We start from the raw sequence: 19,941 nt of genomic DNA, 5'->3' as shown, positions 1-19,941 counted from the left end.
GCATTGTTCATTGGTTCAGAATAAGGACTTCAGGGCCAGGCTGCCTGGGTTCCAATCCTAGCTCACCATTTACTAGCTGTGTGACATTGGGCAACTTCTCTGTCCCTTGCCTTTTCCGTTATAAAATGCAATAATGGGCCAGGCGCGGTGGCTCACACCTGTAATCCCAGCACTTTTGGAGGCTGAGGTGGGTGGATCACCTGAGGTCAGGAGTTTGAGACCAGCCTGGCCAACGTGATGAAACCCTGTCTCTTCTAAAAATATAAAAATTAGCCAGGCGTGGTGGCAGGCGCCTATAATCCCAGCTACTCAGGAGGCTGAGGCAGGAGAATTGCTCGAACATGGGAGGCAGAGGTTGCAGTGAGCTGAGATTGTGCCGTTGCACTGCAGCCTGGGAGACAAGAGCAAGACTGCATCTCAAAAAACAAAAAAAAAAGCAATAATGATAATACTTTCTCACAGAGATGTTGTCAGGATTAAATTGATTAATATATGTAGAATATTTTATTTATTTATTTATTTGAGACAGGGTCTCACTGTCACCCAGGCTGATGTGCAGTGGCAGAAACATAGCTCACTGCAGCCTCAGCCTCCCGGACTCAAGCGATTCTCCCACCTCAGCCTCCTGAGTAGCTGGGACTATAGGCCTGCGCCACCATGTCTGGCTAATTTTAAAATTTTTTTATAGAGATGAAGTTTCGTCATGTTACCCAGGCTGGTCTCAAACTCTTGGGCTCAAGTGATCCTTCTGCCTCAGCCTCCCAAAGTGCTGGAATGACAGGTGTGAGCCACTGCACCCAACTCATGTGTAGAATATTTGGAGTAGCGGCCAGGTACGATGGCTCACGCCTTTCATCCCAGCACTTTGGGAGGCTAAGGCGGGTGGATCACCTGAGGTCAGGAGTTCGAGACCAGCCTGCTCAACGTGGCGAAATCCCATCTCTACTAAAAAAAGAAAAAAAAAATTAGCCGGGTATGGTGGTGCATGCCTGTAGTCCCAGCTACTCAGGAGTCTGAGGCAGGAGAATCGCTTGAACCCAGGAGGCGGAGGTTGCAGTGAGTCGAGGTCATGCCACTGCACTCCAGCCTGGGTGACAAGAGCGAAACTCTGTCTCAAAAAAAAGACTATTTGGAGTAGCTATGTGCATGTAGTGGAGTGCTTGGCAGACGCTAGTTACTCTTAACGGCCGTCATTGTTGTAGGTGAGCCGGCTGCATTCTTAGATTCCTTCCAGTTCAGAGTCCCTGGTTTTCTGTGAGTAGAGACACTAGACTGTAGACCCCAGGAGCTTGGCTGCTGGTCTCTGGGCACCCAGCTGCCCTGATGTGGCGTGGCAGAGTAGGTGTGGGGAGAGAGGGCTGAGCTTTGGGGACAGATTCCCCACACTGGGTGAGATGTAGCCCCAGCCTCCCCCAGGGCCTGTCCCTGCTGCAGCCTGGTACCTTCTTTCCTGCAGGAGCAGATCAATATCACCCTGGACCACCGCTGCCGTATCTTCCAGAACCTGGATGGAGCCTTGGGTGAGCAGCCCACATGGGGAGGGGTGGATCCTGAGAGGGGTGATAGGAAGGATTCCAGGCAGGGCCCGAGCCCAAGGAGGAGAACTGGGCTGCTTCTTTCTGGCCATTGTGCTGGGAGGTCACTGGGTTCATCCCCAGGTCCCCAGGGGCCACCTGGATGTCCCGGCGCAGAGCCGTGTCTCTCTTGAGGGCCGGGGACAAGTGAGCATTCAGCCTGGGAGGAGTTGGGGGATGCGCACAGCAGGTGCTGGACCCCCTGCCCTGCATACCAGGTCCTTACAGGTGGGCCCTCTTTCCCCGCTTTCCCGGCCCTCCCACCTTCCAGGTGAAGGAGTCCTGGCTGGGGGCAGGAACTCAGCTGGTGGGATGGGCAGCTTGGGAAGCAAAAGGCTACTTGACCCTTGATGCCACAAACATCCCTGGGCCTGGCCTCGCATCTGTGGCTGGTGATGACATTGCTTTGCCGTAGGTCTTCCTGAGTGACCTCAGGCAAGTCACACCTCCTCCCCATGGGGGACTCAGTTTTCTTATCTTTACAAAAGGAAGTGAACCAGATCCACTGATTGCTGATTTTGTGGATAAATGGGCCCTTTTGAGAATCTGATGAAAGCTACAGCTCTGCTCCCAGAAAAATGCAGAAACACCGTGCCCTTTGCCTGTGATTTCTGGGGGTTAAGAAGCACTGAGTTCAGATCCACGTAGGTCAGGAGCTATCTGTTTTCCTTTTTTTTTTTTTTTAAGATGGAGTCTTGCTCCGTCGCCCAGGCTAGAATGCAGTGGCGAATTCTCAGCTCACTGCAACCTCCGCTTCCCAGGTTCAAGTGATTCTCCTGCCTCAGCCTCCTAAGTAGCTGGGATTACAGGCGCATGCCACCATGCCTGGCTAATTTTTGTATTTTTTTAGTAGAGACGGGGTTTCACTATGTTGGCCAGGCTGGTCTCGAACTCCTGACCTCAGGTGATCCGCCTGTCTCGGCCTCCCAAAGTGCTGAGATTACAGACGTGAGCCATCATGCCCAGCCCTATTTTAATTTTTAAAATAGAGACAGGGTCTCGCTATGTTGCGCAGGCTTGTCTTAAACTCCTGGGCTCAAGTGATCCTCCAACCTTGGCCTCCCAAAGTGCTGGGATTACAGGTGTGAGCCAGCGTGCCCAGCTGAAATACCCATTTTCCTATGTGCAGACTAATAGGGTCAAACATGGGTATTGGGGGCCGGGCACAGTGGCTCATGCCTGTAATCCCAGCACTTTGGGAGGCCAAGGTGGGTGGATCACCAGAGGTCAGGAGTTCTAGACCAGCCTGACCAACATGGCGAAACCCCGTCTCTACTAAAAATACAAAAATTAGCCGGGCATGGTGGCATGTGCCTGTAATCCCAGCTACTCAGGAGGCTGAGGCAGGAAAACCACTTGAACCTGGGAGGCGGAGGTTGCAGTGAGCCGAGATCATGCCACTACACTCCAGACTGGGCAATAGAATGAGACTCCGTCTAAAAAAAAAAAAACACACACACACACGAGACTCCGTCTAAAAACACACACACACACACACACACACACACACACACACACACACACACCCCCATGGGTATTGGAATCCTGCTGCACACACACACACACACACACACACACACACACACACACCCACACACACACACCCACCCATGGGTATTGGAACCCTGCTGCAGGGGCTCCCTCCACTGGGACAAGATCTGTCCTGATCATGCCCAGGCCTCCCCTGCTCATGACTCTGGCATTTTCTCAGTGCTGCTCTGCCTACTCAGAGAAGGTGCCTCCCAGACCCTTTCTCTTGGAGCTTCTCTGGGGTGTCTGCAACTGGGATGTTCCAGGTCTTTGTTTTTTTCCCAGTCCCTGCTTCTGGCTGTAAGTAACCACAACAAGCACAGGGGTTGCTATGGATTCTGTGCTCATCATGGGCCAGGCTTGGTGCCCCACGCTTGCCCAACACAAATCCTCCCCCTCACCCTATGAGGAAGGGATTATTCCTATTTTATAGATGAGGAAACTGAGGCTTAGAGAGAAGAGACTTGCCCAAGGACATAATCTACTCACTGCAGAGCTGGGATTTGAGCCCAGCTGGTTGGACCCTGAGCCTGACCTCTGGGTCTGATGCTGGGTGGGGCTGTGCTTTCTGACCCCCAGATGAGGTCGTGCTCAAGTTTGAAATGGGCCACGTGAGAGCGAGGAACCTGGCCTATGACACCCTCCCGGTCCTGATCCATGGCAACGGGCCAACTAAGGTAGGGGGGCCCCAGCCCCTGGGGAGTGTGGGAGGGGGCCAGAGCCCCAATTTCATTCTCACTGTGACCCCACAGTGTCTCCCTGGGGCCAGGGCCACCTACCTGGGGCCTGCTATGAACTCACTGCCTCTGTCCTGAGCTCAGCGTGGTGCCTTCTTTTCCTGCTGTGGTGGTCAGTGGTACTCTTCTCTATTCTCGCTGGGCACAGGACACATAGGAGGCTGCTGTCCCCATCCAGGCCTAGGCTGGGCTACCAGAGCCATCTGCACTCTGTCACCCCAGGGCAGAGTCATTTATTCACTCAGTAAACCTTTATTTCATGTTTGCACGGGACAATAACACATAGTCATAAGCAGGACAGATGTCCTGCGTTCATGGTGACAGAAGGGACTGGGTGCAGTTGCGGCCAGGGACAGAATGGACCTCACTGGCCCCTGGGGAACTGGCTCATAGCTTATAGCATATTTGAGTGTGGTCCTTCACTGCCGGAATGTGGGAGAGGAAGGAGGATGTGATGTGTTTAAAATGCAAATTTCCCGACTCCACCCAGGATCTGTTCAGATGGAATCTCTGAGCGGGGTGAGACCCAGGAATCTGCATTTTACAAGCTCTCGGCAGGAGCACTAGAGCGCCAAGCCCTCCCCCGCCCTCTCTCAGAGCGGCTTGGTGATCTCCTGGGGATGGAGCATTATCTCCAAGACCCTCTTAGGGAGTGGGAGGGAGCCGGATGTTGCTGACCCACTGGGGGCCCAGGGAGATGTGAGTCAGGGCTGTGGCAGGTGGAGCTGGCTGGCTTCTCTTTGACCCCACGTCTCCCCGACAGCTGCAGTTGAACTACTTGGGCAACTACATCCCGCGCTTCTGGACCTTCGAGACAGGCTGCACCGTGTGTGACGAAGGCTTGCGAAGCCTCAAGGGCATTGGGGTGAGGCTGCGCCCAGGCCTGTGCCTGAGGGACACGGGGGGCTCAGTCCCCTGAGATGGCGAGATGGGTGATTCTGGAATAGACTCCATTGTCTTTGCTGGAAAGTGAAGGGGTCACCTCCCTGCCTGGGGTTCTATCCCGGTTGCCACCCAAGTGCCTCCTCCTGGAAGCCCTCTCAGACTGCATGTCTCTAGCTTCCCCCGAGATGTCCAGGTTCTGGTTTCTTCTGCCTGGTCCTTCAGGCTCTCCTGCAGCCCCCTCCCCATCCCATGAACCTCATCCTCATTTATGACTCACCTTGAACACCACACCAGCCACGATCTCCTGACAGCAGGCCCTCAATCGGGTCGTTGTTCCAGGCCTGGGCTCCTGCTGCTCCCTCCCCGGGGCACCCTCCTGCTGCTTCCCTGCCCCCCGTACCCACTGCCTGGAGTTCCCCAGCCCGGGCACCTTTCCTGGGAAGTCTACATGCTTCTGATTCTGGCTCTGGCTCCCTTGGGCCACCCTGGGGTGGAGTGGCAGTGCTGCAGCTGGACACTGCTGGACTCTTATGCCACCCTCCTTGGTGCAGGATGAAGCTCTGCCCACGGTCCTGGTTGGCGTGTTCATCGAACAGCCCACGCCGTTCGTGTCCCTGTTCTTCCAGCGGCTCCTGCGGCTCCACTACCCCCAGAAACACATGCGACTTTTCATCCACAACCACGTGAGTAACAGGCACTCTGTGGGGTCGTCATGTGGCTTAGATCCAGGGCCCAGCTTCACAAGGTAGCCCGAGACCTCTGAGGGTCTCACCGAATCTAGCTTATCTGGGCCAAATGACAGTCACCGGTGGACTGTGTCCCCAAATCACTGAGTTGACTGGAGTCAAACTGGGTGAGTTTGAATCCCAGCACCGCTATTTTTATTGGCTGTGTGACCTTGGGCACATTACTCAACCTCTCTGTGCTTTAGTTTCTCATCTATAAAATAGGGATAAAAGTCGGGCGCAGTGGCTCATGCCTGTAATCCCAGCAGTTTAGGAGGCCGAGGTGGGCGGATCACCTGAGGTCGGGAGTTCGAGACTAGCCTGACCAACATGATGAAACCCTGCCTCTACTAAAAATACAAAATTAAGCCGGGTGTGGTGGCAGATGCCTGTGATCCCAGCTACTCAGGAGGCTGAGGCAGGAGAATCGCTTGAACCTGGGAGGCAGAGGTTGCAGTGAGCCGAGATTGCACCATTGCACCCCAGCCTGGGCAACAAGAGCAAAACTCCGTCTCAAAAAAAGAAATTAAATAGATAAATAAATAAAATAAAATAGGGATAATAATTGTCCAATCACACAGAATTGCTGCAAGGGCTAAGCAAGTTGACATGCGAAGTTCGTAAAAGGTGCCTGGTGCACAGGACGCATCTAGATGCTTCTAACTGTTGTCATCTTCACTTTCATCCCTGTCCCTGTTAATCCTTCCTAATTGTATCTGGTGGCAGTCAAATTGGTTTTCTTTTTTTTTTTTTTTGAGACAGAGTCTCACTGTGTCACCCAGGCTGGAGTGCAGTGGCATGATCTCAGCTCACTGCAACCTCTGCCTCTTGGGTTCAAGCGATTCTCCTGCCTCAGCCTCCCAAGTAACTGGGTCTACGGGCATGCGCCATCACAACTGGCTAACTTTTTGTATTTTTTTTTTTTTGAGACGGAGTCTTGCTCTGTTGCCCAGGCTGGAGTGCGATGGCGTGATCTCAGCTCACTGCAACCTCTGCCTCTGGGGTTCAAGCCATTCTCCTGCCTCAGCCTCCCGAGTAGCTGGGATTACAGGCGCCTGCCACCATGCCTGGCTAATTTTTTGTATTTTAGTAGAGATGGGGTTTCACCATGTTGGCCAGAATGGTCTCGATCTCCTGACCTCGTGATCAGCCTCCCTCGGCCTGCCAAAGTGCTGGGATTACAGCCATGAGCCACCGCACCCAGCCGGACTGTTGTTTTTCCTTTTTTTTTTTGAGATGGAGTCTCGCTGTGTCTCCCAGGCTAGAGTGCAATGGCACGATCTTGGCTCACTGCAACCTCCGCCTCCCGAGTTGAAGAAGTTCTCTGCCTCTGTAACCTCTGCCTCCCGGGTTCAAGCAGTTCTCTGCCTCAGCCTCCCAAGTAGCTGGAATTACAAGTGCCCGCCACCAAGCCTGGCTAATTTTTGTATTTTTAATAGAGGCGCGGTTTCACCATCTTGGCCAGGCTAGTCTTGAACTCCTGACCTTGTGATCTACCTGCCTCGGCCTCCCAAAGTTCTGGGAATACAGGCATGAGCCACTGTGCCAGGCCTGGACTGTTGTTTTTCAAAGCGAAGTCGAGGATCACCTGGCACATTTTGTAACAAAGTGGATCCCTGGGCCAACACCCAGGAATCAGCAGTGTCTCTGGATGTGGGATCCTAAGCGTGGTGGCAGGGCTCTATCCTGATGACAGAGGCTCTTAGGAGGCCTGGCCTGGTCAGAGGAGAATGGGCAAAGATTGGCCAGGGAAGGGTGTTCCTGGCACAGTGCTGGCATGGGCAAAGGTCTGGAGACAGGAAAGCAGATGGCCAGGGGTGCCAGAGATGAAGGGGCACGGCCTGGCAGTGACAGGAGGTGCTGCAGTCCCTGGGTGGAAGCTGTGTCCTCCTCCTCACCCCCCAATCCCCTTCCCCATCCCCAACCCCAGGAGCAGCACCACAAGGCTCAGGTGGAAGAGTTCTTGGCAGAGCATGGCAGCGAGTACCAGTCCGTGAAGCTGGTGGGCCCCGAGGTGCGGATGGCGAATGCAGATGCCAGGAACATGGGCGCGTGAGTTGTGGGCCACAGTACTCTCCACTGACAGTGGCGGGCAGGGGAGCTGTGGCTGTGGTAAGGAGCAGCAGGCTGAGTGACAGGAATTCAGAAGGCTGTGTGTGCTCTAGCAAGTTCCTGCCCCTTTCTGGGCCTTGGAGTTTCCATCTGTCCAATGGGGAAGTAGCCTCTGTCCTGCCAACCCCCGGGGCTCCTGAGCAGGGCTGAGCCATGTTATTTGGGTTCAGGAAGCAAATCAGAGAAAGAGGAAGGACTGGGGGCAGAAGTAGAATAGACAAAGGCTGACAATTAGGGAGCCAACCTCAAATGTTTTGCTTTATTATTTAAAAAAAAAAAAAAAAAAAGGCCGGGAGCAGTGGCTCATGCCTGTAATCCCTGCACTTTGAGAGGCCAAAGCTGAAGGATCGCTTGAGGCCAGGAGTTCGAGAGCAGCCTGGGCAACATAGCAAGACCCTATCTCTTCAGAAATTAAAAAAAAATAGCCAAGTGTGGTGGCTTGAACCTGGGGTCCCAGCTACTGAAGAAGCTGAGGCAGGAGGACCTCTTGAGCCCGGGAAGTCGAGGTTGCAGTGAGCCGTGATTGCACCACTGTGTACCAGCCTGGGAAACAGAGCGAGACCTTGTCTCATAAAGCAAAACAAAAACAAAGAAAGAAGTAATTTGTGTTGATTGTGGAAGAGTCAGACAGTCCAGATCAAAGGCTGGCAAACTTCCTGCTAAGGATTAGATCATAAATCTTTGCAAATTGGCTCTGCTTGCTCTGTTATGACCCTCAACTCTGCCCTAGTAGCACAGAAGCAGCCACAAATAATACATAAGTGAATGAGTGAGGCTGCATTCCAGCAAAATTTCATTTATCAGCACTGAAATTTGACTTTCATGTCATTTTTTTTTTTGAGACTTGGTGTCACTCTTGTCATCCAGGCTGGAGTGCAGTGGCAGGATCGTAGCTTACTATAGCCTCAAACCCCTGGGTTCAAGTGATCCTCCTGCCTCAGCCCCCCAAGAAGCTGGGACTACAGGCGTGTGCCATCACATCCAGTTAATTTTTAAATTTTTATTTATATATTTATTTAGAGACAGAGTCTTAACTCTGTCACTCAGGCTGGAGTGCAGTGGCGCGATCTCGGCTCACTGCAACCTCCCTGTCCCGGGTTCAAGCCATTCTCTTGCCTCAGCCTCCCGAGTAGATGGGATTATAGGTGCATGCTACCACACCTGGCTAATTTTTGTATTTTTAGTAGAGACGGGTTTCACCATGTTGTCCAGGCCTGTCTTGAGCTCCTGACCTCAAGTGATCCGCCTGTCTCGGTCCCCCTAAGTGCTGGGATTACAGGTGTGAGCCACTGCGCCTAGTTAATTTATTTATTTTTATTTTTTGTAGAGACATGGTCTTGCTATGTTGCCCAGGCTGGTCTCAAACTCCTGGCTTGAAGTTATCCTCCCGCCTCAGCCTCCCAGAGTGCTGGGATTACAGGCATGAGCCACTGCACCTGGTGATGACCTTCACATAATTTTTACATCTTCTTCTTTTGGTTTTTTTTTCTTGAAACCGTTTAAAAACATAAAACCAGCCAAGTGCAGTGGCTGATGCCTATAATCCCAGCACTTTGGGAGGCCAAGGATTGCTTGAGCTGGGGAAGTTGAGGCTGCAGTGAGCTATGATTGTGCCACTGCATTCCATCTTGGGCGACACAGTGAGACCCCTATCTCTAAAAAAAGGAAAAAAGGCTGGGCGCAGTGGCTCACGCCTGTAATCCCAGCACTTTGGGAGGCCGAGGCTGGCGGATCACCTGAGGTCAGGAGTTCGAGACCAGCTTGGCCAACATGGTAAAACCCTGTCTCTACTAAAAATACAAAAATTAGCCAGGCATGGTGGTGCATACCTCTAATCCCAGCTACTTGGGAGGCGGAGGTGGGAGAATTGCTTGAACCTGGGAGGTGGAGGTTGCAGTGAGCTGAGATTGCACCATTGCATTCCGACCTGGGCAATAGAGTGAGGCTTGTTCTCAAAAATAAATAAATAAATAAAAACAAAAATAAAAGGAAAAACATAAAACTGTTCTTAGCCCATGAGCTGTACAAAACCAGGCAGGGCCAGAGTTTGACTCACAGACCCTGGTTTGCTGAGTCCCGTACCAGATAAACAAAAGTAACATAAATTTTTAAGGCTTTTGTACAAGTTACCAAATTGCATTTCAGAAGGGCAGCCCCAGCTTACTCCCCACCCTGGGCCATGTAGGCACCTGTGGGCTGTGTTCTTCCCAGTGCCAGGATTTTCAGGGCACTTGATACCAGTTGCCAACCTCTGGGCCTTGGGTGAGAGCCCAGCAGTCCAGGGGTTTGGGACTCAGTCGGGAGGAACCTTTGAGGCTGCTGGTGTGACCTCTCTAAAGCCCCTTGGCTGATATGTGGTGAAGCCAGACTGTGGTCACAGATGTGAGCAGCCACCAGTAGCTCCAGGATCAGGTGCACTGACCCTGTGTCCTCCTCCTTGCAGAGACCTGTGCCGGCAGGACCGCAGCTGCACCTACTACTTCAGCGTGGATGCTGACGTGGCCCTGACCGAGCCCAGCAGCCTGCGGCTGCTGATCCAACAGAACAAGTGAGGCTGCTCCGTCTGCACCCAGCACTGCTCAGGATTGGCCTGGTCCCGGGGTGGGAGCCCTCCTTGCCTTCCTCCTCCTCCTCCTCTCCTCGTTGTCCACCTCCTCTTCCTCCTCTTTTTCCTCCTCCTGTTCCTCTTTCTCCTCGTCTTCCTCCTCCTCCTCTTCCTCCTTTTTCCTCCTCCTCCTCATCTTCCTCGTCCTCTTTCTCCTCCTCCTCTTCCTCCTCCTCCTTGGCCTCACTTATTACCCAGAGCTGTGGATCCCAAGCCTGATACCCCAGGTTCTGATAGAGAAGGTGGATCCCAAGCCTGCTATCCCAGGTTCTGATAGAGAAGGTGGATCCCAAGCCTGCTACCCCAGGTTCTGATAGAGAAGGTGGATCCCAAGCCTGCTACCCCAGGTTCTGATAGAGAAGGTGGATCCCAAGCCTGCTACCCCAGGTTCTGATAGAGAAGGTGGATCCCAAGCCTGATACCCCAGGTTCTGATAGAGAAGGTGGATCCCAAGCCTGATACCCCAGGTTCTGATAGAGAAGGTGGATCCCAAGCCTGATACCCCAGGTTCTGATAGAGAAGGTGGATCCCAAGCCTGATACCCCAGGTTCTGATAGAGAAGGTGGATCCCAAGCCTGATACCCCAGGTTCTGATAGAGAAGGTGTCCTGCCCTGTCTGCTCCTGGCTGCCCCATGGGAGGGAGCAGGTACCAGAAGAGCCAAACCCCCGACACCCCAGCCAAGGCACTGCCTGTCCCAGTGAGGTGCCTGGGGATCCCTGCGTGCAGGTTGAGGGGCACCTACCCCCCCATCCCTGGTTAGTGCTATCTCCCACTCCCAGTGGGCAGCAACCTCCCACTGAGGTGCTCCCTTCCTCAGGAACGTCATTGCCCCGCTGATGACCCGGCATGGGAGGCTGTGGTCGAACTTCTGGGGGGCTCTCAGTGCAGATGGCTACTATGCCCGTTCCGAGGACTACGTGGACATCGTGCAGGGGCGGCGTGTGTGAGTACCTGCAGGGTGGGGGTGGGTGGGGGACACCTTCATCTGGCTTCTGCCTGGGCTTGTGGGGCTCCCTCCCTAGTATTCCTGTTCTTGTTACCCTCAAATTCCTGTTGAACCTGAAGCAAGGAAGACTTCAGTTAGACACACAGAAGGACTTCCTGACAAATAGGCCCATGTGTCAAGGGCGGGGGAATCAAATCAGCACAATTGTGCCCTCCCAGCCTGTGACTTCCCCTTCTCACAGCCCAGACTCCAGGCTGACTCCCCACCACCACCCTGTGACCCCCTCCATCTTCCCCACCACCAGCCTCTGACCCCAACCCTCTTTCTGTCTCTCTCACAGTGGTGTCTGGAATGTGCCCTATATTTCAAACATCTACTTGATCAAGGGCAGTGCCCTGCGGGGTGAGCTGCAGTCCCCAGATCTCTTCCACCACAGCAAGCTGGACCCCGACATGGCCTTCTGTGCCAACGTCCGGCAGCAGGTCAGCCGGGAGCGGGTGGCACAGGACACCCTCTGGATGGGGCAGGCGGGAAGGTGGGCCTCCAGCTCTGACCCTCATGGCGGGCCGCCTTGTCACCATAGGCCTGGGAGCTCCAGAGATTCCAGCAGTGCATCTCGGAAGCCACCAGGGCCTGCTGGAGGAATGGGGGCCGTCGGGCACAAGAGCTGGTCCTCAGGGGTCTGCAGGGACCATTTTAGCTGACCTGGTTTTTATACCATCTATTTTATTTACATTTTTGGCATAGCCCAAAGAAAACGAAACTTTCCACCTAAAGGTACTCCAAGTGATGTGCCCGAGAGACACCTCACCCTGTCTCTGCGCCCTGCCCCATATATTTTTGTGACTTTTTTTTTTTTAAACATGTAGCAAGATGAAGTTTTCCCCTGTGACCAACATTTCAGGACCGGAACACGCTCCTTTTCTTTTACGCATTTTTTCTTTCATTCTGCATTCAGTCCTCTGGGAAGACTTCCCTGATCACATTCTCAGTGTCAGGCCTGGGCTGGGCCCTGGGGACACAGGGGTGACTGCACTTGGTCTCTGATCTTGGGAACTTCAGTTCGGTGGGTGGAGGAGGTTGCACTGTTGCCTGTCTGGGAGTGTGCAGGGGAGGGGTGAAGGCAGGTGGGGAGGGGTGGGGGAGCGCCTCTTCCACCGGGCCTGTCCTCCCCAGGATGTGTTCATGTTCCTGACCAACCGGCACACCCTTGGCCACCTGCTCTCCCTGGACAGCTACCGCACCACCCACCTGCACAACGACCTCTGGGAGGTGTTCAGCAACCCCGAGGTGAGGCCAGGGTGGGCACATAGGGGCTGGGAGCAGAAGGGGCCCAGTGATCCTGCAGTCTGAGGGACTTCCCTCTCAGAGCCTTACAACAGCCAGGACCCCTGTGGGCCACCTGCCACCCTCCCTTCACCCCAGGAGGCTATAGGGCAGGATTTGGGTAGGGAGAGAAGGGTGTCCAGAGAGGCAACACCATCTATTGGAGGAGGGACCAGGACTCAGAGGCCTGGGTTTGTGGTCTCGGTCTGCCATCATCTGGGACTTAGTTGAGCCTTTCAGCTTTGGGGACCTTGGTTATCTTAGCTCCAAAATGGGTATACTGTCCCAGCCTGTCTTACCCATGAGGGTGTTGTGATGATCAGAAGAGGAGACAGTTGTGACTGTTTCTAGATGTTTGGGAGCTCGCAGCTGATGGGTGTAAGCACATGCCTGCACACAGACATGTACACACAAGCACACACGTACATACATGTGCAAACACCACCTCCTATGGGCACACCTGTGCACCCAGACAGCACACACGCACCCAGTGGGCGCAGGTGAACACCTGCCTCCGTCAGGCATGTACACCTTCACTCCCACTTTGAGGGATCTGCTCAGAGCATCCCATGCGGTTGACCCAATGGTGAGGACCCTAGCCTGCTTCCCACTCCCCACAGGACTGGAAGGAGAAGTACATCCACCAGAACTACACCAAGGCCCTGGCAGGGAAGCTGGTGGAGACGGTAAGGGCCATGGATACCCTCTTGGACCAGCCTTGCCTGCTGCAGGGGGCAGGGCACAAAAGGGAAACTGCTTGCTCTGGGGAGTGGGGGATAGCAGGATGGGAGTGGGGGGTGGCGGGATGGGAGTGGGGTCGGGGGGATGGGAGGTGGGGGGGCGGCGGGATGGGAGTCGGGGGGCGGCGGGATGGGAGTCGGGGGGCGGGGGGATGGGAGTCGGGGGGCGGGGGGATGGGAGTCGGGGGGCGGGGGGATGGGAGTGGGGGGCGGCGGGATGGGAGTAGGGGGCGGCAGGATGGCCCCTCCACCTGTTGGCACTTTCCTGCTGGAGGCTGTGGGGTTCTGCAGGGCCTCTCTCCCTGGCCCAGGCAGGAAGGAGGAAAACATCCTGGATGTGATGGCCGCTGTGGCCCACCATGCCTGGACCAGTGCCGGGAGTGGCTGCTTCTCTCCACTCACTAATGTCTGCTTCCCCTGAGCCTGGGGCCTCTGCCCTCTCCCTCCCTCCATGCCCATGTATCTCTCTAACCTTGGTGCTGGTAGCTCTGTGACCTCGGCTGGGAAAGTCTGTCTCTGGGCTCTGCCTCCTTTTCCCTTTAGGGACCCACTCAGTCTCTCCAGGATCGACAAGGCCCTGCTCCCCGGGGACACTGGGAGGGCTCCCTGCTCCCCGGGGACACTGGGAGGGCTCCCTGCTCCCCGGGGACACTGGGAGGGCTCCCTGCTCCCCGGGGACCCTGGGAGGGCTCCCTGCTCCCCGGGGACCCTGGGAGGGCTCCCTGCTCCCCGGGGACCCTGGGAGGGCTCCCTGCTCCCCGGGGACCCTGGGAGGGCTCCCTGCTCCCCGGGGACCCTGGGAGGGCTCCCTGCTCCCCGGGGACCCTGGGAGGGCTCCCTGCTCCCCGGGGACCCTGGGAGGGCTCCCTGCTCCCCGGGGACCCTGGGAGGGCTCCCTGCTCCCCGGGGACCCTGGGAGGGCTCCCTGGCTTGGGTGTGTGGCCCTGAAGAGGGAGGAGGATTCCGTGGTGCCACTGTGGACCCCCTTGACTGAGTCCCTGCCCTCCCCAGCCCTGCCCGGATGTCTATTGGTTCCCCATCTTCACGGAGGTGGCCTGTGATGAGCTGGTGGAGGAGATGGAGCACTTTGGCCAGTGGTCTCTGGGTGACAACAAGGTGGGACCCTGATGCATGGGCTGGGGCCGCAGGGAGGCTGCCTCTCCATCAGTGCCGCTCACTGTCTGGGGTCTTCTGGCAAGCTGGCCTGGCCACCCTCTCTGGGACTCTTGACATAGGGGTGCTGGCATGGGTGTCTGCAGGAAGTTAGGAATAGGGGGATTGAGAAACCTGAGATGGAGTTTGGTCCCCGAGCTGCTATTGCCACCGTGTGGTTTTGAGTTGCCTTGACTGTAAGCTACTAGGTTTTCAGTTCCTGGTTTGCTATTGGAATAGCTTAGCTTGGTTCCCTAGACTTCCCCCAGGAGGAACTGGGGAGGAAAGGGCCAAGGCAGGATGAGGGGCCTTTTAGGAAGGGCTGTCGGGTCCAAGTTCATCAGACAGCAGGAGCAGGTGGCCTGCTGAGGGTGCGAGGCCCTGTGTTCTCTCCGTGACAATCCCAACACCTGTTCCTGTCCTGGAAAGTTCAGGTACCGTCTTTTTCTTTTTCTTTTCTTTTATATATATACATATATATACGTATATATACGTATATATATACATATATATACGTATATATATGTATATATATACGTATATATGTATATATATGTATATATGTATATATATGTATATATGTATGTATATATGTATATATGTATGTATATATGTATATATGTATGTATATATGTATATATGTGTATATATGTATATATGTGTATATATGTATATATGTATATATATGTGTATATATGTATATATGTATATATGTATATATATGTATATATGTATATATATGTATATATATGTATATATATGTATGGTGCAATATTGGCTCACTGCAAGCTCTGCCTCCCCAGGTTCACGCCATTCTCCTGTCGCAACCTCCTGAGTAGCTGGGACTACAGGCGCCCGCCACCATGCCCGGCTAATTTTTTGTATATATATTTTAAATAATAGAGACAGGGTCTGGCTGTGTTGCCCAGGCTGGTTGTGAACCAGTCACAATTTCATTTTATTTGTTTTAATTAATTAATTATTTATTTAGAGACCGAGTCTCACTCTGTTGCCCAGGCTGGAGAGCAGTGGCGCAATCTTGGCTCATTGCAACCTCTGCCTCCCAGGTTCAAGAGATTCTCATGCCTCAGCTTGCTGAATAGCTGGGATTATAGACATGTGTCACCATGCCCAGCTAATTTTCGCATTATTTATTTATTTATTTATTTAATTTTGTGTGTGTATGTGTAAATTTTTTTTTTTTTTGAGGCATTGTCTCGTTTTGTCACCTAGGCTGCAGTGCAGTGGCGTGATCTCAGCTCACTGCAACCTTCCTTTCCCAAGTTCAAGCAGTTTTCTTGCCTCAGCCTCCCCAGTAGCTGGGACTACAGGCGTGTGCCACCATCCCTGGCTAATTTTTGTATTTTTAGTAGAGACTGGGTTTCACCATGTTGGCCAGGCTGGTCTCGAACTCCTGGCCTCAGGTAAGCTGCCCCCCTCAGCCTCCCAAAGTGCTGGGATTACAGGCGTGAGCCACCACGTCTGGCCTAAGGCACCTTTTTATTTTATTATTTTTTTTATTTTAATGATCCCAGAACATTTATTTCCATAGGATTTTGATAAAAAGAGCACAATCTTGAATAAAAATACACCACTGTACTTAAAGGCAACATTACCTAGTAAGCAAACTCTGCCCTCACCCCTTTCACAGAAGAGAAACTTCAGAAAGGAATTTTTCGTCTCCTGACAGTTTTACAACATTCATATCTCCTATGTACTTCAAGCCCCAACCTACCTCTGATTTTCTTTTTTCTTTTTTTTTTTGAATGGAGTCTCGCTCTGTTGCCCAGGCTGGAGTGCAGTGGCGCCATCTCGGCTCACTGCAACCTCCGCCTCCCAGGTTCAAGCAGTTCTCTTGCCTCAGCCTCCCGAGTAGCTGGGATTACAGGCACCTGCCAACATGCCCGGCTAATTTTTGTATTTTTAGTAGAGATGGGTTTCACCATGTTGGTCAGGCTGGTCTCGAACTCCTGACCTCATGTTGTGATCCACCCGCCTCAGCCTCCCAAAGTGGTGGGATTACAGGCATGAGCCACCGCACTGGGCTCCCCACCTCTCATTTTCTACGTTCTTTTTTTTTTTTTTTTGATGAAATGGAGCCTCGCTCTGTTGCCCGGGCTGGAGTGCAGTGGTGCGATCTTGGCTCACTGCAACCTCTGCCTCCTGAGTTCAAGTGATTTTCCTGCCTCAGCTTCCCAAGTAGCTGGGATTACAGGTGCTGGCCACCATGCCTATTTTTTTTTTTTTTTTTTTTTTTGAGACAGAGTTTTGCTCGTCACCCAGGTGGAGTGCAATGGCACAATCTCAGCTCACTGCAACCTCTGCCTCCTGGGTTCAAGTGATTCTCCTGCCTCAGCCTCCTGAGTAGCTTGGATTATAGGTACCCACCACTATGCCTGGCTAATTTTTGTATTTTTAGTAGAGACAGGGGTTTCACCATGTTCGTGAGGCTGGTCTGAAACTCCTGACCTCCGGTGATCCACCCACCTCGGCCTCCCAAAGTGCTGGGATTACAGACGTGAGCCACCGTGCCTGGCCTCATTTTCTAAGTTGTTTAACAGAAATGTGTGTTCCCAAGTTTAAGGCACCATTTTTAAAGGCACATGAGACCCTGGACCTGTGTGCCAACCTCTGACCTGGCAACTGGACTAACCTGAAGTTCTGGTTATCTTCCTAATCCACATGCTTTGGTTGCTGAGCTGATCTCCAGAAGCCAGGAACTGGACTAGCCCGTGCATTCTGGGGGCTGGCTGATGCTTGTGCTCCAGTGACAGGGCCAGACCTCGGACCCCAGCTGACTCTGGCCCTGAAACAAGTTTTCAGTGCTCTGTAACAAATGACCGTGGCTCAAAATAACACCCATGTGTTATCTCCTGGTTTCTGTGGGTCAGGAATCTGGGCCCAGTTTAGCTGGGTCATTGAGGTGTCAGCTGGGGTTGGGGTCTCATCTGAGGCCCAGGGTTCCATTCCAAACTCACTTGGTTGTTGCAGAATTCATTCCCCTGCAGCTGTAGAACTTAACTTGCTTCTTCAAGGCCAGCAAGAGACAGAGTCTCTCTTCAAGATCCTCCTTTAGCCAGGCGCAGTGGTTCACGCCTATAATCCCAACACTTTGGGAGGCTGAGGCGGGAGGATCGCTTGAGCCCAGGGGTTCAAGACCAGCCTGGGCAACATAGTGAGACCTCATCTCTACAAAGAATAAAATTAGTGACTGGGCGCATGGCTCACGCCTGTAATCCCAGCACTTTGGGAGGCCGAGGTGGGCGAATCACCTGAGGTCAGGAGTTCGAGACCAGCCTGGCCAACATGATGAAACCCCATCTCTACTAAAAATACAAAAAAAAAAAAAAAATTAGCTGGGCATGGTGGCGCACGCCTGTAATCCCAGGTACTTGGGAGGCTGAGGCAGGAGAATCACTTGAACTCAGGCGGTGGAGGTTGCAGTGAGCTGAAATGACGCCATTGCACTCCAGCCTGGGCAACAGAGTGAGACTCTGTCACACACACAAAAAAATAAAAATAATAAAAATAAAATTAGTTGGGTGTGATGGTGCGTGCCTCTGGTCCCAGCTACATGGGAGGGTGAGGTGGGAGGATCACTTGGGCCTGGAAGGTTGAGGCTGCAGTGAGCTGAAGTTGTGCCACTGCACTCTGACCTGTGCGACAGAGGCATACCCTGTCTCAAAAAATAAGGTCTTCCTGCAGATGACTCACCTAGTAGGTCAGGTCCCCCCAGGATAATCTCCCTTTTGATTAACCCAAAGTCAACTGATTAGGGGCCTTAATTGTATCTGCAAAGCCCGTTCAGTTTTGTCATATAATGTAACGTGGTCTGGTCACATTCCCGGGTGTAGGAGAGGGGAGTAGACAGAGCCTGGGCACCAGGGTGTGGGTGCCTGGGGGCCATCCTAGAATTCTGCCTAAACACTCGCCTTGGTCACCTCCAGGACAACCGCATCCAGGGTGGCTATGAGAACGTGCCGACTATTGACATCCACATGAATCAGATCGGCTTTGAGCGGGAGTGGCACAAATTCCTGCTGGAGTACATTGCGCCCATGACAGAGAAGCTCTACCCCGGCTACTACACCAGGGTGAGCAAGCCTGGGGCATAGCCAGGATTCCTGGGACTGGTGGGGGTAGGGTGGGTGGTGGAGAAGCTGGGAGGGGCAAGGGTGGGGCATGAGGTGGAGGTACTAAGGGGTGGGGATGGGATTGGGAAGAGCAGGGGTTGGGTGGGAAGTGGTGGAGAAGCTGGGAGGGGTGGGGAGGAGTAGGGGGCCTGGGAGGGGAAGGGGTGAGTGGGGGTGGAAAGCCTGGAGGGGCAGGGGGGGCAGGGGTGAGGGGGTGGAGAGACTGGAAGGGGCAGGAGTTGGTGGGGAGGTGGAGGCCAGTGTGGGGCAGGAGTGGGAGGGTAGGGTGGAGTGGGGTGGGGGGAGTAGGGTGGAGTGGCGGGCTTGGGTGGAAGGGCCGGGGTGGGTGGGGACTGGAGAGTCTGGCAAGGGGAAGGGCTGGGGAAGGGGTTGGGTTGGAGTAGGGGTGGAGGAGCATCCCAGCTTATGGAAGAGGCCTGGATATTTGGTCCCCAGGCAGGAGTGAGGTCTCATCGCATACACCCCCTCCATCTAGTAGTGTGTGGGAAGACAGGGTGCTGGAGTGGGCATCTAGGGCCGGCCAGTTGGCCTCTAGCCTGAGCCGGAGTCTCACTCAGCCTCATGAGTAGCTGGGATTACAGGTATGCGCTACCACACCTGGCTAATTTTTGTATTTTTTGTAGAGACAGTGTTTCACCATGTTGCCCAGGCTGGTCTTGAACTCCTGACCTCGAGTAATCTGCCCACCTCTGCCTCCAAAAGTGCTGGGATTACAGGCATGAGCCACTGTGCCCGGCCGACCTCAGCTGTTTTGAATCTTTCTTCCTTGTCATTAACCCTGCCTCAGTGGCTCCTATACCAGCCCACCAAAAAAGCACCCCTGCCCGCCTTAGCCGGCCAGTATGCCCACTCCCTCCCTAGCCACAAGCCTGTGCCCCACACCTGGGCCCTGCTTCGTTCAAAGCAGCCTTCTTCGTCTGAAGCAGCCTTCTTCCAATAGTGAGGAAAACCCTGAACTCCTGTTACTGACAGCTGTCATTCATCCCTTGAATACTTACTGTGGTTCCCCGGAAACAATTACTTGGCTGGCCTCGGTTAATTCTCACAATTCTTTCCAGTGCTGTCACTCATGTGTCTGTCCACTGCTACCTTGGCTTTCTCCAGTCCTCACTCAGTTCCTTCTTTGGTCCCTGGTTTCTCCAGATACCTGCCTATGGCGTGCCTGGGTCCTGCCTCAGGGAATCCAGCCTGGATAGTTGCCAGAAAGGGTTGTGAGGATTGGATGCCCCCCTTTGTCTTTTCCTTCATTCCTTTCCTTCCTTCCTTCCTTCCTTCCTTCCTTCCTTCCTTCCTCTCTCTCTTCTCTTTCTCTCTTTCTTTTTCTTTCTTTCTTTTCTTTCGCATTTGTCACCCAGGCTGGAGTGCAGTGGCGCAATCTTGGCTCACTACAATCTCCGCCTCCCAGATTCAAGCGATTCTCCTGCCTCAGCCTCCCAAGTAGCTGCGATTACAG

The 19,941-nt window shown here is 53.6% G+C and overlaps 1 protein-coding gene across 1 annotated transcript in view; it reads left to right on the top strand.

The window, feature by feature from the left end:
* Nucleotides 1-19,941, top strand: part of PLOD1 (procollagen-lysine,2-oxoglutarate 5-dioxygenase 1) — a 41,649-nt gene that overhangs the window by 18,573 nt on the left and 3,135 nt on the right. Inside the window, 12 exon segments of the mRNA NM_001133956.1 lie at nucleotides 1,457-1,520; nucleotides 3,684-3,781; nucleotides 4,605-4,706; nucleotides 5,278-5,409; nucleotides 7,382-7,503; nucleotides 10,007-10,111; nucleotides 10,988-11,113; nucleotides 11,457-11,598; nucleotides 12,293-12,406; nucleotides 13,063-13,128; nucleotides 14,194-14,298; nucleotides 18,282-18,428. Coding sequence (NP_001127428.1) covers nucleotides 1,457-1,520; nucleotides 3,684-3,781; nucleotides 4,605-4,706; nucleotides 5,278-5,409; nucleotides 7,382-7,503; nucleotides 10,007-10,111; nucleotides 10,988-11,113; nucleotides 11,457-11,598; nucleotides 12,293-12,406; nucleotides 13,063-13,128; nucleotides 14,194-14,298; nucleotides 18,282-18,428 — 1,323 coding nt within the window.

The sequence above is a fragment of the Pongo abelii genome, chromosome 1, assembly GCF_028885655.2.
Source record: "Pongo abelii isolate AG06213 chromosome 1, NHGRI_mPonAbe1-v2.0_pri, whole genome shotgun sequence".
NCBI lineage: Eukaryota > Metazoa > Chordata > Mammalia > Primates > Hominidae > Pongo > Pongo abelii.
The sequence above is the reverse complement of the archived record's forward strand: the minus strand, read 5'-3'. Positions and strand labels throughout refer to the sequence as shown.